Consider the following 18,453-nt stretch of genomic DNA (forward strand, 5'->3'; position numbering starts at 1 on the left):
AAAAAAACCAAGACCATGATTTAATCATCTTTAGATCCTTCCAGGACTTACACAGTGCCTGGAATGTTGTAGACAATAAATATTTGAAAAATTAATCAATGGCGATTAAATAAATAAATGTTATTTTATGTGAATCCCAATCACCTGTGAACAGAGAAATGTATATAGAAAGAAAATATAAACTTTTACCTGATACAATCTTGCACTCCCTGTCTGCCCTACTACATACTTCAAATAATGGGTTGTGGGAATGAGGTGAATGCGTAGTTAGAGACCCAGGCGGAAAGTGGCTCTGCGGGCTAGGTTCTCCTGCAGTGTTTCCCAGCGGTGGTGGTAACTGAGAGAGGCTCATGATTCAGCAGGGGCTTGTTTTCCTCCCCTTGACATTTCCAGGTCCAGAAAAAGCCATATCCTGAATGAGTGACAGATGTTCTTGGGGTCTTTGCCCCTGGAAAGGCCACCTCAGGTGTCTGTGGGGGCCCAGCGAGTGGGAAGAGGCACTTGTCTTCTGCTAGAAGTTATCCATAAATTCTCCAGCAGTGGGTGTCACCCAAGCAAAGTGTCCACCAGAATGTCTGATACCACTCTTGTGGCCCTACAGACTCTTCTCCTACCCCTTCCCTCCTCCACACTCCCCGGACCACCCCTGGGCTTCCCCAGCTCAGACACTGTCCGCTGGCCTTGGAAGGTACCGGCTCAGGATGAAATCTGTCACAGGGGTGGGCAACTTCGCCAGTGGGAGGTAGAGCAGTTTGGCATCGAGGCCAGGGTTGTAGCGGACCCGGGGGCTCCGGGAAACGATGGCATGTTCCATGCTGTTGGTGACCTCGCGGATCCGCGGCTCTGCCGACTGCATCATGTTTTTTAACTTGTCAGTATCTGAGGGTACAGGAGGGCAGGAGAGTCAAGGCTCTGTTACTCTTCGGGAAAGACGGTTTCTTCTGAATTCTAGCCAAGCTCCCTTTCCTGACCCCTGAGCCCACATTTTGGGGCTCGGACCTAACACACCCTCCAGGTTGTCCCTCACGTACACACCCCCAAATAATCCTATTTCTCTTCCTGAATCCAACAATTGTGTGTTGAATTCCTACAAGCAATGAGAACTGTGTCCAGTTCTGCCACTTATTAGTCGTCACTTTGAGCTTAAACCTCCATCACCTGTAAAATGAGGATAATAATACCCACTGTAGAGAATAATAAAGATGAATAATAGCAGAGTAGACAGTGGAGGACAGAGTAGAAAACAAGTGTGCATAAGTGAATGGCAAAAATTGGAAGAAAATAAGTAAAAATACTGTCTGGCTGGTGGGATTCCTAATCATGGGAGGCTCTCTTTTTTTTTCCTCCTATGTAGATCCTACCGTTCCCAGATTTTCTACAAAAGCATGTAAGAAAAAAAATGTTATTAAAAAATAGTAACAGTGCGCTCGCCTTGGGCTCCGGGGACCTAAGGCACAGGCAGGTTTGTTGTAAGGCTCTAACAAATGTGAGGGGCTGTTCTGTTAGCCTTGTGCCCACAGGTAGGAGGAAATGGCGCCTGAGGGTCAGACTTCCCAATAAGGGATTGAGAGCAAAGGAGCAATAGCTGGCCCAACTTTGGGGATGGTCTAGGAAGGCAGGCAATTCACCTCCTCTGTGCAAAATACTTGTCGGCATTTGATGAGGGCAGGACGGTATATTCAAAATGCCCTTCACCCCCAACTCCAATGAACCCCATTTTTGTTTCCTAGGGAGAAAACCACTGCAGTGAAGCAGCTGTGCTCTGAACAACCTCTCCGTACTCATGTCAGTGCATTTCCACCTGTTTGCCTGCAGAATAATGTGTGCCAGGTGCCAGGAGTGGGCCCCATCCCTGGGCAGCACCTCCCCTAATGCTCTTCTTTCCACAAAGGCTATCTTTCTGCTGCTCTGAGCAGTTGGGCCCTTGGTCTCTATCCTTAAATCCCAGGCCTGCCACCAGTTGAGTGACCTTGGGTCCTTAACTCCTCTGAGCCTCCATCCCCATTATCTATGAAATGAAAATGAGTCAGGGATCCTCAAGATCTAGTTGTTCCTCTCAGAGACCCCTCTCCCTCCCGGAGAACTCACAGTTGCGGAAGTACTCCTCTCCGTAGCTATCCTTGGTCTCCTGGGGCAGCCGCTCCCACAGCTTTCGCATGCGGGACACCATGTCCTCCTTGCCCAGGATGGATGTTCGATAGTTCCCCGGCTCAATGATGCTCACTTTCACCCCAAAGTAGTGGAGCTCACGCCTGGGAAAGGAGAGTTGGGCTCAGTCTGGGGCCCCGAGATGACAATGGATCATGAGGGAGGGTCACTTCTGACCCCTGTGTAGGAGCTCATGTCCCCAGGAACCTAGAAGAGCTACCCTACTTCTGTGCTAAGCTGGCACTGCCCTCATGCAAATAAGGGCCTCAGCCCTTTCCTAAGCAATTTGCATTAGGCAAACACCCAGCAGGAAAGAAGTCAACAGAGAATCTAGACCAAAGCCCTGCCGGGTTCTCCCACTCAGCCCCACACCCAACACTCACATGGCAAAGGGAATGAGGGGATCTGAGCAAGGCCCGAATCCTCCTCTGAGGGTCCTCCCTGGGCATGTCTGTCCCCACGCCTCTGTGCTTGAGAGACTCTCCCTCTTACTCCCATAGGCCCAAACATGTTTTACTCACTTTGGGACAGCTCAAGAAAAGGCAGGAAGACAGTCTCCTATCACTACCCCACCTCTTTAAAAAAAAAAAAAAAAAAAAGATTTTATTTATTTTTGAGAGAGAGCATGCACACAAGCAGGAGCACACGCATGAGTGGGGGGGTGGTGGGCAGAGGGAGAAGCAGACTCCTCACTGAACAAGGAACCCAGTGTGGGCTCGATCCCAGGACCCTGAGATCATGACCTGAACCGAAGGCAGATGCTTAACTGACTGAGTCACCCAGGCACCCACCACCCCACCCCTTCTCCTCATCCCTTCTCTTGGTCCTTGGGAAAGACTCCTTGAGGACTAGCCCTCTTCCTGCTATTGTGTTAGCTCCCTCCCTCCAGTACTCCCCTGCCTACATGCTGTCATCCCTAGCCCTCTCTTCCTGGGGTGAAACCCGCAGGACTCCCACCCAGAGTGGTTTGGCACTGGGGCCCAATCACCTGATGCTGTCAGAGAAGGCCTCGACGCCAAACTTAGAGACGCAGTAGCCACCACCAATGAGAGCCACACGACCACCAGAGCTGGACATGTTGACGACCCTGCCCCGAGCTTTTTTGACCATGGGCAGCATATGGAGGGTCACTTCGATCAGTCCCACCAGGTTCACATTGATCACCTTCACAAAGTCCTCCTTTGTCAGCCATTCATTGGGTCCACTGGGCAGGCCTATACCAGCATTATTCACCAGGGCCCAGAGGCCTGGGGGTGTGATGGAGGGAGAGAGAACCACATAGAAATCATTAGCATCTCTGGAAAAGCATCGGGGTCCACCACCCACCAGTTCAGGGCTGCCAAGGATGGTTGAGCAGGTATGTAAGGTCACAAGATGGCCAGGCTGGTGGTGAGCAGTGGGGAGCTATGACAGCCCAGAGGAAGGTCTGCCTTTTACTACTAATTAGTTTCCCTAAAGGACCACTTTTTCTGATTCACGTAGCCTGTCACTGTGCTAGCTGGGGCCCTGTACCAGCCACGGTCCAGGCCTTAGCTAATAGCACCTAAACCGTTAGCTCTGGGAAAAGAGATACCATTTTCATACCAATGAATTAATGGTCGAAGTCTTTCACCCCTCATGCTTCCCCTTCTCTAGTCACCTAAGTGTAAGAAACCAACTTCATTTTGCGCATTACCAAAAGCAGTTCATCCATTCACACATTCATCCGTTCACATATCTATTCTCTGTGGGTTACAGAGAGGAAGGTGCTAGAGACATAAAATGAACAAGATAGGGTCTTATCCCTCAAGGAGCTCACGAACCAGAGGACATTAATAATATCCGTAAGTAAATATATAACACATTTAAGTAAAACAATCATGAAAAATTGTAATAAGGGCTCTCTTGCAGATATTTGATCCGAGTTAGTGTAAGTGGAGAGAAATAATGCTAAGTATTGTCATTCAACTCTGCAGGGCCTCAAGTTCTAGTCTTGGTTATACCTCCAGCCTTGGACAAGTCACTTCCTGTCTCTCGGCCTCAGGTCCTTCATAGACTCAGTGGAACAGATGCTTCCAGCCTGCAGTTTGCAATCCTGAGACCCTTCCAGGCTGAACCCCAGAACCTGCTCAGGGAGAGAGATGCAGGGGAGGCTTGACTTGCATTTGTTTTACATGTTGAGTTTCCAAGTGAAATTTTACTTGGAGGAGGATGTTTGATGAAAACATGTTGTAAAAGTCCCTAAATGATACCTGAGGACACTTTCCAGCTCTTTCAATCAAAGATTCCCTACCCTGGCTCTTTCCTGTCCCCTTCCCTCATCCCAGTAGCCCACCTTGACCCCTGCAGCCTGGAGATACTCCTCCCAGCACAATTCCACTCTCTTCCGACGGCAGGTCTAGATGTAGCACTGCTCTTGGTCCACTCCTCTTCCTAGGCCTGGGGTCCACACACTAGCCATGCCCCCATCATAGCTTCCTGCTTTCCTCCAACTAGAGAGACCCCAGGAAACCAGCTGGCTGGTAAGACTCGAACCTTTGCAGCCAGAGGAGGCTCTTTTGTCTTACAGAGGAAGAAATGAGGCTCCTGTGACCCAAAGAGTATAAAACCCAACAGGTCTCTGTCCATGAAGAAGGGATACACACTTGCCACTACCTATGATCATCCTCGCAGGCAGCTGTGCCTGTTGGCAAACCAGGACTACCTTCATTTTGTTCCTGCGAAGAGCAATGAGAGAACTACCAGAGCAGTGTGAATAGCTTTAAGGCTGTGCCAACCTGTCATGTCCAGAGACTCTCAGGGGCAACAGCAAAGTGTGCCAGGAACCCTGCCCCCCCCTTTCCCAGTGCTTCTTAGACCAAGGGTGTTGCCCAATGAGATAGGAAGAATAATGTCCTCCCAAAGATGTCCGCATATTAATCCCTAGAACCTGTGAGTACGGTGGGTTACATGGGAAACAGGAATTCAGATAGCAGATGGAATTCAAATTGTTAATCAACTGACCTTAAAATGGGAAGATTATCCTAGATTAGCCTGGTGAGCCCAATATAACCATAGGGGTTTTTTAAGTGGAAGAAGCAGGCTGAAGACAGAACCAGAGAGATAGCAGCGTGAAAAGGACTTGGCCCTACCTTGCTGGTCTTGAAGATGGAGGATGAGGGTCATGAGCTAAGGAACGCAGGAAACCTCTAGAAGCTGGGAGAGGCAATGAAATGAATTCTCCACTTGAGCCTCCAGAAGCAACACAGCTCTGTTGACACCTTGATTTTAGCTCAGTGAGACCCATTTTGGACTTCTCCATAAGTATAAGATCATAAATGTGTGGTGTTTTAAGCGACTCAGTTTCTGCTTTAACTTACTACAGCAGGAACAGGAACCTAATACACCCAATGAGTCATCAATAACATAAGTGCCTCAAGGCTGGATGTAGGGCACAGGGCAGGGCGGCCTACTGAGAAAGAGACCGACTCTCATTGAATTATTCGTCAAATAGTTCATTCAACAAAATTTATTGAGCACCTCACTGGAAGCCAGACACTGTTTAGGTATCAAGGTTGTATAGTAAGAGAAAGGGACAAAAAGCCCCTCTCCCATCCCACCCCTGGCCCACCCTGGAAGCTTTATTCCAGGAGGGGAAAACAGACAATAAATAAGAAAAATAAGTGAAACATATTATAGGGGCCTCTGGGTGGCTCAGTCAGTTAAGCGTCTGCCTTCGGCTCAGGTCATGATCCCAGGACCCTGGGATCGAGCCCCCACATTGGGCTCCCTACTCAGCGGGGAGTCTGCTTCTCCCTCGGCCTCTGCCCCTCTGCTCATGCTCTCTCCTCCCTCTCTCTCTCAAATAAATAAATAAAATCTTTTTAAAAGACTAAAGTATATTGTCTTGGATCATGGTAAATGCTAAGGAGAAAAATAAAGCAGAGAGTTACTGTTTGACCCCTCCTGGGCCCCAGGGCTCTCCGGCCCTCACCTGTGGTGGGACCGCCAGACGAGTCCCCTTAGGGGTCAGAGTTTGCCTCAGGGTGCTGTTGCTCAACATAGCCACCCTGTTCCTCCTCTTCTGTGCCCATGCCCTGCGTGCAGGAAGCTTCCTGGGCAGGTCCGCATGCATGTCTGGTCCAGCCCAACCAGCCCAGTCTTTTTTCCCAAAAGGAGTGGTCACTCCGATGTCAGCACTTAACCTGAGGTCAACCCAGTATCCACCATGATGTGAAGAAGAGGACAGATCTCTTTCTCCTGCCTTCTAACCTGACCCAGTCAAGGAGAGCAAATGTCCCCACTCAAGGAGTCCAACCTCATGTTCCCTTCCCCTCCCCCACCCCGATCCCAGCAAAACGTGCTCCCATGTCTATAGGAGCTGATGGTTAGGAGACCCAAGTCCCAGGGAGGCCCCTCCATCTTTGGTGGGTTGGGCATACAGCACGCACCTTCCTCTCCGCATTCTATGCTGGTCTCCCCAACCCCTCCGAGTCTCTGGCAGAGAAAACTTCCCTGGGAAATCACAGGAATGAACCCACCAAACCACACAACGGTTTCCAGTCCCACCGAGCAGGGCCCCAGCCCCCTTCTCTACGTCACCCCTCCCGCCACACCTGAACCCGGTGGCCCTGATCACCGTCAGATGCCCCAGAAAGCCAAAGAGGCCGATTTGCCCCACCTTGCTCGCCTACTTGGTCCCTCACCCACTGGGTCGCTGCCTGTATGCTCTCCGTCCTGGTGACATCCAGTAGGGTGGTCTGCAGCCGATAGGACGTGTCCCGTTGAAGCTTCTGGGCCCCCTCCTCGGTGAAGCAAGCCGCCAGCACCCGCATGCCCCGGTTTACCAGCTGCCGGGCCAGCAGGTTCCCGAAGCCCGAGTCACAGCCTGTGATGAAGACGTACTTGTCCTGGAGGTTGCGCACCAGATTGCAGTTCTTGAGCCAGCGATACATGAAGGACAGGTCCGTGATGGCCGCCATGGGGGGAAGGAGATGGCCAAGGAGGGTGGGGCTCAGCAGCCCGCAGGAGAGGCTGCTCCTCTGAACCCCAGGGGGTCTGCTGGGTCCCACTGAGAAAAGCTCTCCTCCCTCCACCGCTGGCAACAGACGCAGGGCTCCTGGGCGAGCCACTTTATAATTTCTCTAGGTGGATGCATCACCCCGCCAATTAGCCTCGATGCAAGAAATTCAAGTCCAACCTGAAGCTTTGTGACCTCAGACAGTCCTGGTGGCTGCCTCCTGCTCCCCCCCAGCCCTGCTGCACAGGATGGGAAAGACCCTGCTGGTGATGTCGATGCCTAGACGTGGCTCATCTGGGTGGTCTGAGTGGGGTAGGTGAGAAAGGAGGACTCAGCCCAGAGAGCCTCCCTGGAAATCCCCACCTCCGGCCTCGGGCTCGAAATCACTTATCACGAGTGCAGACATGTAAATAAGCTTAATTTTTGTTTTCAGGGGAAAAAAACTAAGACAAATTCATTAATGTAAAACAAACAAAATTGGTTTCATGCCCCCCCCAAACCCCAAAAGAAATGAGTTTCAGAGTACTAGTTGTTCAGAATTTTCTGCCCTTGGGTGAATGTCCATTATAAGAAATGAAGAAAAACGTAAAATCTTTAAGAAAAAAAAGGGGGGAAGATCCCTGGATGGCTCAGGGCGTGATCCTGGAGTCCCGGGATGGAGTCCCACACTGGGCTTCCTGCGTGGAGCCTGCTTCTCCCTCTGCCTGGGTCTCTGCCTCTCTCTCTCTCTCTCTGTATGTCTTATGAATAAATAAGTAAAATCTTTAAAAAAAAATGAAATGAAGAAAAACAAAGGGGCTCCCCCAGGGTGGATGTGTCTCCAATGTCTGAGGCCAGAGGCAGCAGGGCCCTCCTACAAGGAGGCTGTTTCTTGGGCAGCCCGGGTGGCTCAGCCGTTTAGCGCTGCCTTCAGCCCAGGGCCTGATCCTGGAGTCCTGGGATCGAGTCCCACGTCGGGCTCCCTGCATGGAGACTGCTTCTCCCTCTGCCTGTGTCTCTGCCTCTCTGTGTGTGTGTGTCTCTCATGAATAAATAAATAAAATCTTAAAAAGAAAAAAGAAAAAAGGAGGCTGTTTCTGAAAACTGGAAAGATGGAGAGAGGAAGGGCTCCAGGCCTGGGTCCTTGGGAGGTGATACTCAGGTCACCAACAAGGAACCCCTGCTGCTCTCCAGGCAGAGCCAGCTCTCCTCACCCAGTGACCAAGCAAATGGACAAAGTTAAGGACAGAAGACACATCAGCACCACCAGCAGCCCCCCCACCCCTGCCCCGCAGTGGGCATTCCCTTTGACCTCTGGGACAAGGCACATACTAGGTGATCTGGTGAGCTGAGAAGCCTGGAGGGGGTGCGTAACAGGGGAAGGAAGGGACTATGAAGCCAACTGGCACCGTGGCTAATTGGATGTATAGAGATAGGGGAGACCAGGAGTCCAGGGGTTCTAACGTCTGGGGCTGATAACAGGTAGAACCACAAGTAGCAAGAGAAGTTGTGGGTGGAGATATTTTGGGCACAGGGAAGGAAGGCAGGAGGAGAGAGAGTTATGATATAAACATCACTGAGATGAGGTCTGGCCCAATGATGGGGACAGGCCGTGAGTTCCCTGGGCAGCTGTAGGAAGGGCCTGGGGCCAAATCTTGGCTCTGAGAAGGGATGACATTAGGAAAAACAGAAGACTAGAATCAGAGATTTGGAAAATTCTCAGTATCAGGACTTGGAGCGGAGGGAGAGTTTCCAGGAAGCAGGGCAAAGAACTCACAGCAGTTAGGAGGGAAGCTGGTAAAGAAAAAGAAGTAAGGAGATGAGACAGAGAAGCCACATCTAGGAGCCTAAGATGCAGGGACACAAGGATGTTGAGGTCTATGGTGGCTCTTGGAATAAACCTCTAGAGACACCATTCCCCAAGATGAGCCTGGCCACCAAGGTATCCCAGGGGACTGGGGGCCAGCCACCCACACCTTCCCTGTCCAAACAGTCTGACAGAAATGGGGCCACGAATTTCCCAAGGTGAAGAGGCAAGGATGCATCTTCATGCTTCACTACCTACCAAGGTTGGTAAGCTCCAGAATAAAAAACAACAGGTGTCGCAGGAAAGGCCAGAGAGCTTGGCCATTCTATAACAAGGGTGGTAGGAGTGAGAGGTCAGATGGTGGGCACACCCCTGGGATGCAGATCCAAACCCTGTATGAGACAGAGATGGGAAGTGGTGGAGGCAAACCTTACTTCCGGCACACCCAGCCCAAGGCACAGCACCTATGCTCAATCTGGGAGGCATGTCCTAACTCTACCTCCTGGTTAAGTGAACAGGGAAATCTTGGCTAAGGGAAGTAAGACAATGTCCTCAAGGGCTGAGCAGTCCCAGGAATATCCCTGTCCTTGAGAAGACAGGCGACATCCAGGGGTTGTCTCAGGATTTAGAAAAAGATGACTTAGAACTACCCCAACACAGGACCAGGCCCGAGTCACCATTTCATGGGCTTCTCTGTGCCTGATGGTCAAGGCAGTGCTCTCCTAGGTTCAATCTCCCCATATTTACAAAGAGTAGGTCATGCAGTGGGTGATGGGAGGGCCGCAGAACCACGCGGAGGGGCTCTTTTCCTAAGGCTAGAAATGCCCCCTTGTCTCAGATGACAAGTCTCCCTGCTAAGTGGGCACCTGAGGCCACCAGATCAGGCTGGTGTTGCATTCCACCGTGCACACCTCTGTGCACTGTATCTTTCAGGAGAGAGGGGCCTTCTGCTCCTCTGGGCCATTTCCAGCAACTCCCACAGGGTGACAATGAATGACACGGTGACATCTGACCTCGCTTCTGTTTTCACCAAGAACACTGATGTCATTCTCCGGGATCAGATCCCCCTAAAGGCTCCACAGCCTGGGTTTGAACCTGAGGGAAGAAAACTAAGACACCTGCCGAGGCAGCTCCCAGCTCCAGTTTGTCCTCAGCTCAGGGACTTATGTCACGCTCTGCAAATGCTTTCTCTGTTTGGTCCATACTTAGGACGTCGTCAGAATAGTGGAGACGCAGAGAGCCACGGGCTCAGGAAGTGCTGGGGGCTGAAGGGAACTCCTGCCTGAGCAGGTGCTCAACAAAGCTTAGCAGAAAACAAAAGATGGGTCCAGAAGTGACTCTTACTGCCCCCACCCCCCGGAGGATGTGGGAAGTGGGATCTGGGCTGGGAAACTTGAGGATGGCCACAGTTGGGGGCATATCTCTAAAGGATGGGACAAACAGAGGGGCGCAGAGAGGGTGCTGCTGAGGGGAGAGGCTTGATGTCCCTGGGCCCGGGGCCTGCCAGAGCCTCAGCAACTTCTCCTTGTCTGTCCATCCTTGGGTTTCCTGTGACCCCACATTACTTGATAAATCCTGGAAAGGAAACATTAGTCCCCCACTTCTGTGGAAGGAAGGGGGTGATCTAAAACTCCCTCCTTGGGATCCCCCGCAGGGCCATCACTATGAAGGCACCTGACTCCTCCTCTCATGGACCTGCACCCGCTGCTCCCCAAGGCCACGGTTCCAATCACTGGACTTAGGTCAACTTTTCAACTTTTATTTTGAGGCAAACACAATCAATGAACATCAAAGTGTCAAGACAACTCAATAACTGGTTTCTGTGTCCTCTGTCCTGATCCCAATTATAGACACGTCCTTTCAGCCAAGGTCTGTGAGTTGGCCTCTCAGGCTAATGGGTCAGACTGGTGGTCATCATTCACACATCCATCCCTGTTCCTCAGCCACAAAACAGTTCTTTCCTCCTGATATCCCAGAGTCCTGAGTAATGTCCCCGGGAAGCCTGGGGAGGAGGTGGGAAGGTGGGAAGGGAGGTGAGATGGGCGTGCTTGGTGACAGGAGATCCCCTCTCACCCTCTACCTCTCTCCCCCTGAGGTGTTCCCATCCTCACACGGTACCCAACTCCCTCCTACCACGCACCCTAGTCCTTCTTGGGTTACACAGCCTTGGCCGGGCGTGGAGAGTTCCAGTAGATCATGGTGTCCACCAGCAAGGTGGGCAGGTAGCTCATGGGGAGGTAGAGGAGCTTAGCATCCCAGCCAGGTGAGTATCGGGTACGGGGGTGGCAGGCTGTCAGGGCATGTTCCATGCAGTTCGTCACCAAGTATAGATTGGTGTCACACATTGACTTCAGTTTTTCAATTGGCTTCCTGGCTGCCCAAACGGAAGGACATATTCTCACGTTCCAATCTTCTTGCTTTGGGATCAACTTCAGAGAAAAGTCTCTAAAAGTACCCCACCTCCCCACCTCTCCCGGGTCATCTCCCAATCCATGGATTCCATCTGAGGGCGTCCCGCCTCCCACCAGGGAACACTCCGGCGCTCGGCCCCTGGGCCCTACCCCTGCGCAGACGTGCTCTGCAGACACTGAGGTGGCCACACGCCCCAGAAATCTCAGCCCCCGAAAACCAGCTCTTCTACCGCCAGCTTGCCAGGGGTCCGTGCGTGTCTCCCCCGCTCTGGCTTCACTTTCCTCCCTTAAATGACGAGGGCATTAGGGGAAAGCGCCGTCTCCAGGTCTAGCAAGCCTGGATCTGCCCTGAGGTCACCAGCTGACCACACGGGACCACAGGATGGCCCCACTGTGTAGGTGACTCGCGGCCTGGAGGGGGGTCCCGAGTCTGTAGGAGGCGCTAGTGATGGGCCCGGTTTGCTCTCCTCTCCCCAGTGCCGCAGCTCACTCACCAGAGGCCAGGAACTCCTCCCCATAGGCCTCCCTGACCTCCGGGCTCAGCCGGTCCCATGTCTCCTGGAAGCCCCTGGAAATCTTCTCAGGGTTGGTCACGTTAGTGCTGAAGTAACCAGGCTCGATCACAGCTACCCTCACCCCGAAGTAGGTGAGCTCCCTCCTGCAAGCAGACAGGCAGAGGGGCCAGGGCTTCAGGGGCCTCGCGGACAAACACAACGAACAAACCTGCTATAAAACCTACCTCGGGGTTGGGGTGGGATAAACTCAGAGTTTGGAAAGTTCCACGAGCAGCGGCCAGTGGGGCAGGGTGGGGAGAGCGATGCGGCCAGTCTGTGGACAAGGGGCCCCGTTTCCAGTACCGTCGGCCTCGCGCTGAGGAGCTCCCGGGCTGCCCAGGCTGCTGCGGGCACCGCTCTCCTGCCCTCTCCTCCCGTCTCCCTTGCATCCAGGGGGCTCCACACGTGGCCCATGTCACCTCCAGCACACCCCTCGGACTCCTCCCTTCCTCTTCTGCCTTCCGTTCTCTAAGGAATAGAGAACTGCCTACCTCTTGGCTCCCTCGGACCCAGAGCCAACCTCTGCCCTCCAGCCAGTTGGTGCTCCAGAGGCTGACTGGACAGGGTCGCTCCCCACAGGGTCCTGCTGCCAATGGCATGAAGGGGTGCGGCCTTCCCCCCCACCCCCGCCAAGGGCCCACCCATGCCCACCTGCCTGGCCGGGTCTTGTCTGATAGCCTGGAGGACCACCACCACCGTGGCTAGTTGACTTGGTCACAACCGCAAGAGATGGTCATGACATTTGAGTCTCTCAACTCTCTCAGCTGTCAGACTTTTTTTTGTTTTTGTTTTTGTTTTTTTAAGATTTTATCTATTTATTTGAGAGAGAGACAGCACACGAAGGGGAAGGGATAGAGGGAGAGGGAGAAGCAGGCTCCTCACTGAGCAGAAGAGAGTTTGGTGCGGGGCTTGATCCCAGGACCCCTGAGATCATGACCTGAGTGAGCTGCGTGTAGATGCTTAACCAACTGAGCACCCCAGGGGCCCCTCAGCTGTCAGAACTTTTAGGTCAGGGCCTAGTCTTGCTGTCCTCAGACACGTATGTTGCATGTTCATAGAAGTGCTGAGAAGTAACTATTGAACTGAGTCAAATGCTGGACCCCCACACCAAGGGCCCCCGACACCGAATATTATAGGAATTATGGGCATGAGCTCTGTAGCCAATTGATCTCAGGTCCAGTTCTGCCTCAGTCGCTTCCTTGCTGTGGGCCCTCCCCCAGGGCAGTGATGGGTGAAACCAGTTCCATAGCCCCGCGGCTTGTTCCAACACCCAGGACAGAGGAAGATGCTTCCCAGTGAATGTCTGGCACAAAGCAAGAGAGAAGCGCCTGGAAGGAAGAGCCTCTGAGGCTGTAGAAAATGAACCCCCTGGAAAATCTGCCCCAGAAGCACGGAAGCAGGAGGACGGAGGGAAGGCCTCTGTCCCAGTTCATTACCTGAGGGAGTCCGAGAAGGCCTCGACACCATATTTGGAGATGCAGTAGCCCCCACCGCAGAGAGACAGTCGGCCCATGATGCTGGAGACGTTGACCACACGGCCCCTCGCCTTCCTCACCAGGGACAGCAGGCTCAGGGTCACCTCCACCAACCCCAACAGGTTCACGTCAAGTATCTTCATGAAGTCATCCTTGGTCAGCCATTCATTGGGTGCCGTGGGCCAAGAGATGCCAGCATTATTCACCAGGCCCCAGAGCCCTGGGCACAGGGTAGGGAGAGAGCAACATGGTCTGTGCGCCTGAGCGGGACACAGCTGCAGTCCCAAGTCACCTTCCAATGCACTTTGTTACAGAATCAACAACAACATCTACATGGTATAAAGGAAAAGAGCACAGGAGACAACTAAGGATGAGGCGGCTACAGAGCGTCCGGCTGTGCAGGCGCACGGAGCTGCTGGACCAGGAATGCTCCTTCTCATCCTGCTCACTGCTCCTCAGTGCCTGGAACGCAGTAGGTAACAAACCCATATTTGTTAAGGGCATGCCCAGAGTTCCGGAGGATAGTGTGGTGTTCACGGCACTCGGGGAAAGAGACACCGAGAGGTAGACAGGAGTGGGTAAGTGACAGAAATGAAGGGGGGACTGGAGAAGAAAAAGGAGAAAGACAACTTAAAAATAAAGAAAAAACATGAAAAATGCCTTCCCGTACTCTTGGGAAAGACAGCTGTGGAATCCCAGCAGCAGGTAATACAGAGAACAGGCCTGCATTGGCCACCACGGACAAGCTTTGAACAACCTGCCGCAACTGCAAGGCAGGATCTGCTCTGGAAGCCGAGTCCAGCCTTCATGCTGGGGAATTCCAAAGCTCACCCTGCAGTGACCACCCAGGCTCGTCCAGGGTGGAGGTGACCAGGCCTCATGCCACACACTAGTGTAGATGGCACCTTAGCTCCAGGAAGTGTCACCCTACCAAAAGGTGACTCTTACCCTATCCCCCCTAGGTCCCCAGCCCACTCAGCTTTCAGGAAACCCCTCCAGAAGAGATGAGGAGAAAAGTCACCATAAGAGATTTGAAATAGTCAGAGGTACAGACCCACAGACCTCAGGTCGGCAGGTGCCAGGTCCTCAGTGACAAGGGGCTGGTGGGGGGGGGGTAGGGTACACAGGGTTTGGCCCTGGGAATACTGGAAAAAGAAGACGGCCTCTTGTGATACTTGTCCCCCCCTTCAGAAACCTTCCCTGGCCTTAAAGAAATGTAGGATCTAGGGGCACCTGGGAGGCTCAGTGGTTGAGCGTCCGCCTTTGGCTCAGGGCGTGATCCTGGGGTCCTGGGATTGAGTCCCGCATCGGGCTCCCCACAGGGAGCCTGCTTCTCCCTCCCTCTGCCTGTCTCTGCCTCTCTCTGTGGGTCTCTCATGAATGAATGAATGAATGAATGAATGAATAAATAAATGAAATGCATGCTCTCTGATCCAATTATTTTATTTTACTTAACTTGACTGAGAATGGAAACAAAGCTTTATTACAGAAACCTTTACTGAGATGTTATTTCTGCCAGCAAAAGTGGAAAACATGTCAGCAGACCGCAATATGGGAGAGCTTAAATGAGTGGTGGCCTCTCCACATGCTTGGATATACAGACATTGAATATTACGTTTTGGTTTTTTGTCTTTGTTTTTTTTAAAGATTATTCATTTATTTGAGAGAGAGAGAGGGAGAGAGAGCAGGAGCAGGAGGGAAGGGTAGAGTGAAAGGGAGAAGCAGATCCTCGCTGAGCAGGGAGCCCGATGCAGGGTTCGATCCCAGGACCCCAAGAGCATGACCTGAGCCAAAGTCAGATGCTTAACCGACTGAGCAACCCAGGCGCCCTGAGTATTACATTTTGGAAAAGATTGTCTGATGAAAATGTCAATCATTGGCTACATAATAATGTAGAGAGTGACTGACTCTGGAAACTGGGCTTTGGGAAATGTCATTTTATCTTTATCTTCTTCTATGCTTTCTACAATGAGCGTGTTTTACATTTTTAATCACAAAAAAGACACCAATGATTTCCTCTTTCCCGAGAGGGGCAGGCACCATAAAAGAGGAGATAGAATAGGATCCCTCACCTGTATTTGACCAAAAGTCCCTTCAGCTCCCTGAGCCTCAGTGTCCTCATAAGTCAAGTGGGGCCCATCTTAAAGCCCTGCAGAGGGCCAGGTGTGAAGGAACCATCAAGAAAATGTGCACCTGTTGAGATCAGGAGTCTGGGTCCAGCCTGGCCCAGCCCCAGCAGCCCCATAACAAGCCTGGAGAGCCCTATACCTCCTACAGACGATTGGTCCTAAACTCGGGCTGGGCTCGTCTAACCATGGTCTCCAACTCAGGCACTCCAGGCCTTCTGCTCAGGAAACTCCAGAGCCTTAGGCTTTGAAAATCAAAACCTCTTGGGAATCTTACCAGTTTCACAGAAGAGAGGTTTTCCCTGGGCAGAGGGAAGAAATACAGAGACACAAAGAGGACAATGGGCCATACCTCTGTCCCCCACATGCTCCTTCACCCACTGGGTGGCCGCCAAGATGCTCTCTGTCTTGGTGACATCCAGGATCACCGTGTCCAGCCTGTCTGACGTCTGGCTTCTCAGCTGCTGGGCCCCCTTCTCCGTCAGACATGCAGCCAGCACCCTCAAGCCTCGCAGGTCCAGCTGCCTGGCCAGCAGGTTCCCGAAGCCCGAGTCACAGCCCGTGATGAAGACGTACTTGTCCTGGAGGTGGCTCACCACCTGTCTCTCCCGGTACCAGCGCAGGAGGTAGTACAGGCCCACGAGGACCGCCAGGGACCACCACATGGCCTCTTAGGGAGCACACAGGCTGAAATGCAACAAGAGCACAGCCAGTGTTCCGGCAGGCCGATGTGAGCACACACGTGTGTGAGCAGTAGGCCAGCCTCCAGACTCTGACATAGAGTCCTCGAGGACCTCCTGGTCACTTTCTCTAGTGAGTATTATTGATACTGGCCCCAACTTACACACTCTTTGGTACACTTATGCCATTTCTACTGGGTGCTATTGGATTTCACAAAGAATCCTTTGACATGAAGATACTTTTTCCTAGTCACCTTCTCCTGGTCCACCCACTCCTCCCATTTCCCCCTGCCCATCTACACACACACACACACACACACACACACACAGAGGCACACACCCCTATGTCCTAGGTCTCATGGTTCAGAACTGTCTTCTTACCTTGTTCTCGTTCAAGGCTGGAAGCCGGGTCCGTCTCCCTGACTTACTGGACACTCTTATAAAGATAGACAGGCTGTAAATCAACACTCATGTGATTTCAAAACACAGCTGTGCTACCAACCAGCTGTGTGACCTGGGGCTGCTGGCTCACACTCCATGCCCGGCTTCCTCATCTGGCTCAGGATACTGGGTTCACATCTCAGAAATCTAAGTCACTGGCGGCCTCTCTAGGGGGAGAAGAAGGCAAAGAGCACAAGGTCCCCTCCCGCTGTAGAGGGCCTCTGGGGCAGACCGGTGTTCAGAAACTAATGGGGTATCTGCCCCCAGAGGTGGAGAAAGGAGAGAAGGGACGGGGTGGGCACAGCAGCACAGAGGCTGCCCCCAGTTGCTGGGAGGGTCGAGAGGAAGCGCTTGGCCAAGCGGGTCTCAGCAGTGCCACCCCCTGCTCCGTGGAGATGGCCTGTCCCCAGCCCTGGGTGGTGCTTGCATCCCGCCCCCCACGTCCAGAATCCAGAGCGCCGGGACTGGACTCCATGGGCAGCACAGGCCGATTTGCCAGGAACCGCGGCCCGGGTGTCCTAGGCCTCCGAGGTGGGGCAGGGAGGTCCAGGGCCTGCACACATGGCCATGGCCAAGTCTGGGGGGGGGGTGGGAGCTGCCCGACTAAACAGGGAGGCCCCGAGGTGGACACAGGCTGTGCGTGGGGGGGCTTCAGGCTGACACAGAGGCCAGCACTTCACAAGAGGAGGTGCACAGGGCTGGGGCTGGGGCGCCAGGGAAGCCGGTCTGGTGGCTCTGTGTCTCCCCGACTGTCCACTGAGCCCTAGTCAGGGAGAGGAAGGGGCCCTGGGGAGCCCGAGGCTTCCCGGCAGTCAGAAGCCCAGCGCCCACTCCTCCCGGCACCTGAGGAACAGAGAGGGGCTCCCACTGGGCCTGTCTCTCAGGGTGGAGGCGGCTGCAGCAGCATGGCCAGGCCTGTCCCTGCTTCCCGGGTGTGTGTGCACGTGTGTGTGACCGCCAGGACCCCCTACACGTGCTTCCCAAAGCGCCAAGGAGGAAGAAGCCAAGGAGGTAGAGGGGAGCCCTGGAACCCCCCGGGGGGCCCAAGGCACCGTGCACATCCTCACTGGACACCAAACCCCACTGGGCACAGGGCCATGGTCATTACCTGCAAGGAACTGGACGCCTGTCCCCTCAGTGACCACAAGGTCCTTCACCACCAATTTGCAAGCGGCCTTGCCGCGGAGACCCCCTCCAGCCCTCCCCTCCTGAGAGACCTCAAAGCCGGTGACGTCCAGGCGGGACAGTCACAGCAAGGTCGGAGGGGCCGGGACAACAGGAGGCTGGGGTGCCTCTCACGCACCTGGAGCCCTGGGGCCAGAACGGGACGCCCCGCAGAGGCGCCGCCGAGGCGCAGACTCGCTGCTGCGGGGATGTCCCCGGCGCCCGCACCCACGAGTCCCCGCGCGGCTGCACCGAGTCCCCGCGCGGCTGCACCGAGGTGTCCCCCCCCCGCGCGGCTGCACCGAGTCCCCGCGCGGCTGCACCGAGGCGTCCCCCCCCCCGCGCGGCTGCACCGAGTCCCCGCGCGGCTGCACCGAGGTGTCCCCGCGCGGCTGCACCGAGTCCCCGCGCGGCTGCACCGAGGTGTCCCCGCGCGGCCGCACCCACGGCGTCTCCTGCGGAGGGGGTGGGTGGGGGCGGCTCCTGGGCGGCAACCGGGCCGGGCCGGTGCCGGGCGCCCCCTGGTGGTGCCCTGCTGGGGGCTCCGCGGGGCCGCGGTCCAGCCGGCCGCCCCCACCGGGTCCCCCTTCCCCACCCTGGGGGCCCGTCCGGAGAGGGGAGCCGTCGGAGCCGCCAAGGGAGCTGCGAGGGGCAGGGGCCTCACGGTGCAAGCTGCCTTCCGCTCCCTCT

At 54.0% G+C, this 18,453-nt stretch overlaps 2 protein-coding genes across 5 annotated transcripts; both read right to left on the reverse strand.

Moving 5' to 3' along the window:
* SDR9C7 (short chain dehydrogenase/reductase family 9C member 7) lies at window positions 1-7,236 on the reverse strand. The gene is made up of 4 exons (XM_055329319.1): window positions 6,788-7,236; window positions 3,137-3,395; window positions 2,089-2,252; window positions 1-879 (listed from the first exon to the last, which is right to left on the reverse strand). Exons 1-4 carry the CDS (start codon window positions 7,086-7,088, stop codon window positions 662-664), a joined length of 942 nt encoding a protein of 313 aa, XP_055185294.1. The 5' UTR covers window positions 7,089-7,236; the 3' UTR covers window positions 1-661.
* Window positions 7,237-10,655: 3,419 nt separating this feature from the next.
* RDH16 (retinol dehydrogenase 16) lies at window positions 10,656-18,063 on the reverse strand. Of its 4 annotated transcripts, none has more exons than XM_055329326.1 (7): window positions 17,708-18,063; window positions 16,540-16,594; window positions 15,831-16,165; window positions 13,314-13,572; window positions 11,818-11,981; window positions 11,053-11,286; window positions 10,656-10,914 (listed from the first exon to the last, which is right to left on the reverse strand). In XM_055329326.1, the coding sequence occupies exons 3-6, from the start codon at window positions 16,141-16,143 to the stop codon at window positions 11,069-11,071; spliced, it is 954 nt and encodes a 317-aa protein (XP_055185301.1). In that variant the 5' UTR covers window positions 16,144-16,165; window positions 16,540-16,594; window positions 17,708-18,063; the 3' UTR covers window positions 10,656-10,914; window positions 11,053-11,068. The 4 variants fall into 4 exon arrangements, with proteins under 4 accessions (XP_055185301.1, XP_055185299.1, XP_055185302.1 ...); XM_055329324.1 differs by having other exon boundaries at window positions 16,540-16,766; XM_055329327.1 differs by having other exon boundaries at window positions 17,903-18,062.
* Between the last annotated feature and the right edge of the window lie 390 nt (window positions 18,064-18,453).

Source organism: Nyctereutes procyonoides, unplaced genomic scaffold (assembly GCF_905146905.1).
Source record: "Nyctereutes procyonoides isolate TBG_1078 unplaced genomic scaffold, NYPRO_anot_genome, whole genome shotgun sequence".
NCBI lineage: Eukaryota > Metazoa > Chordata > Mammalia > Carnivora > Canidae > Nyctereutes > Nyctereutes procyonoides.

Excerpts from the sequence above, each read along its gene's own strand:
- SDR9C7 (XM_055329319.1), bottom strand. The coding sequence starts at position 7,088 with ATGGCGGCCATCACGGACCTGTCCTTCATGTATCGCTGGCTCAAGAAC. Across the intron at positions 3,396-6,787 it reads GGACCAAGTAGGCGAGCAAG|GCCTCTGGGCCCTGGTGAAT; the intron begins GTGGGGCAAATC and ends TCACACCCCCAG. Across the intron at positions 880-2,088 it reads AGAGGAGTACTTCCGCAACT|ATACTGACAAGTTAAAAAAC; the intron begins GTGAGTTCTCCG and ends CTGTACCCTCAG.
- RDH16 (XM_055329326.1), bottom strand. The coding sequence starts at position 16,143 with ATGTGGTGGTCCCTGGCGGTCCTCGTGGGCCTGTACTACCTCCTGCGC. Across the intron at positions 11,982-13,313 it reads GCCTTCTCGGACTCCCTCAG|GAGGGAGCTCACCTACTTCG; the intron begins GTAATGAACTGG and ends GTCTGCTTGCAG. Across the intron at positions 11,287-11,817 it reads GGAGGAGTTCCTGGCCTCTG|CCAGGAAGCCAATTGAAAAA; the intron begins GTGAGTGAGCTG and ends CCGTTTGGGCAG.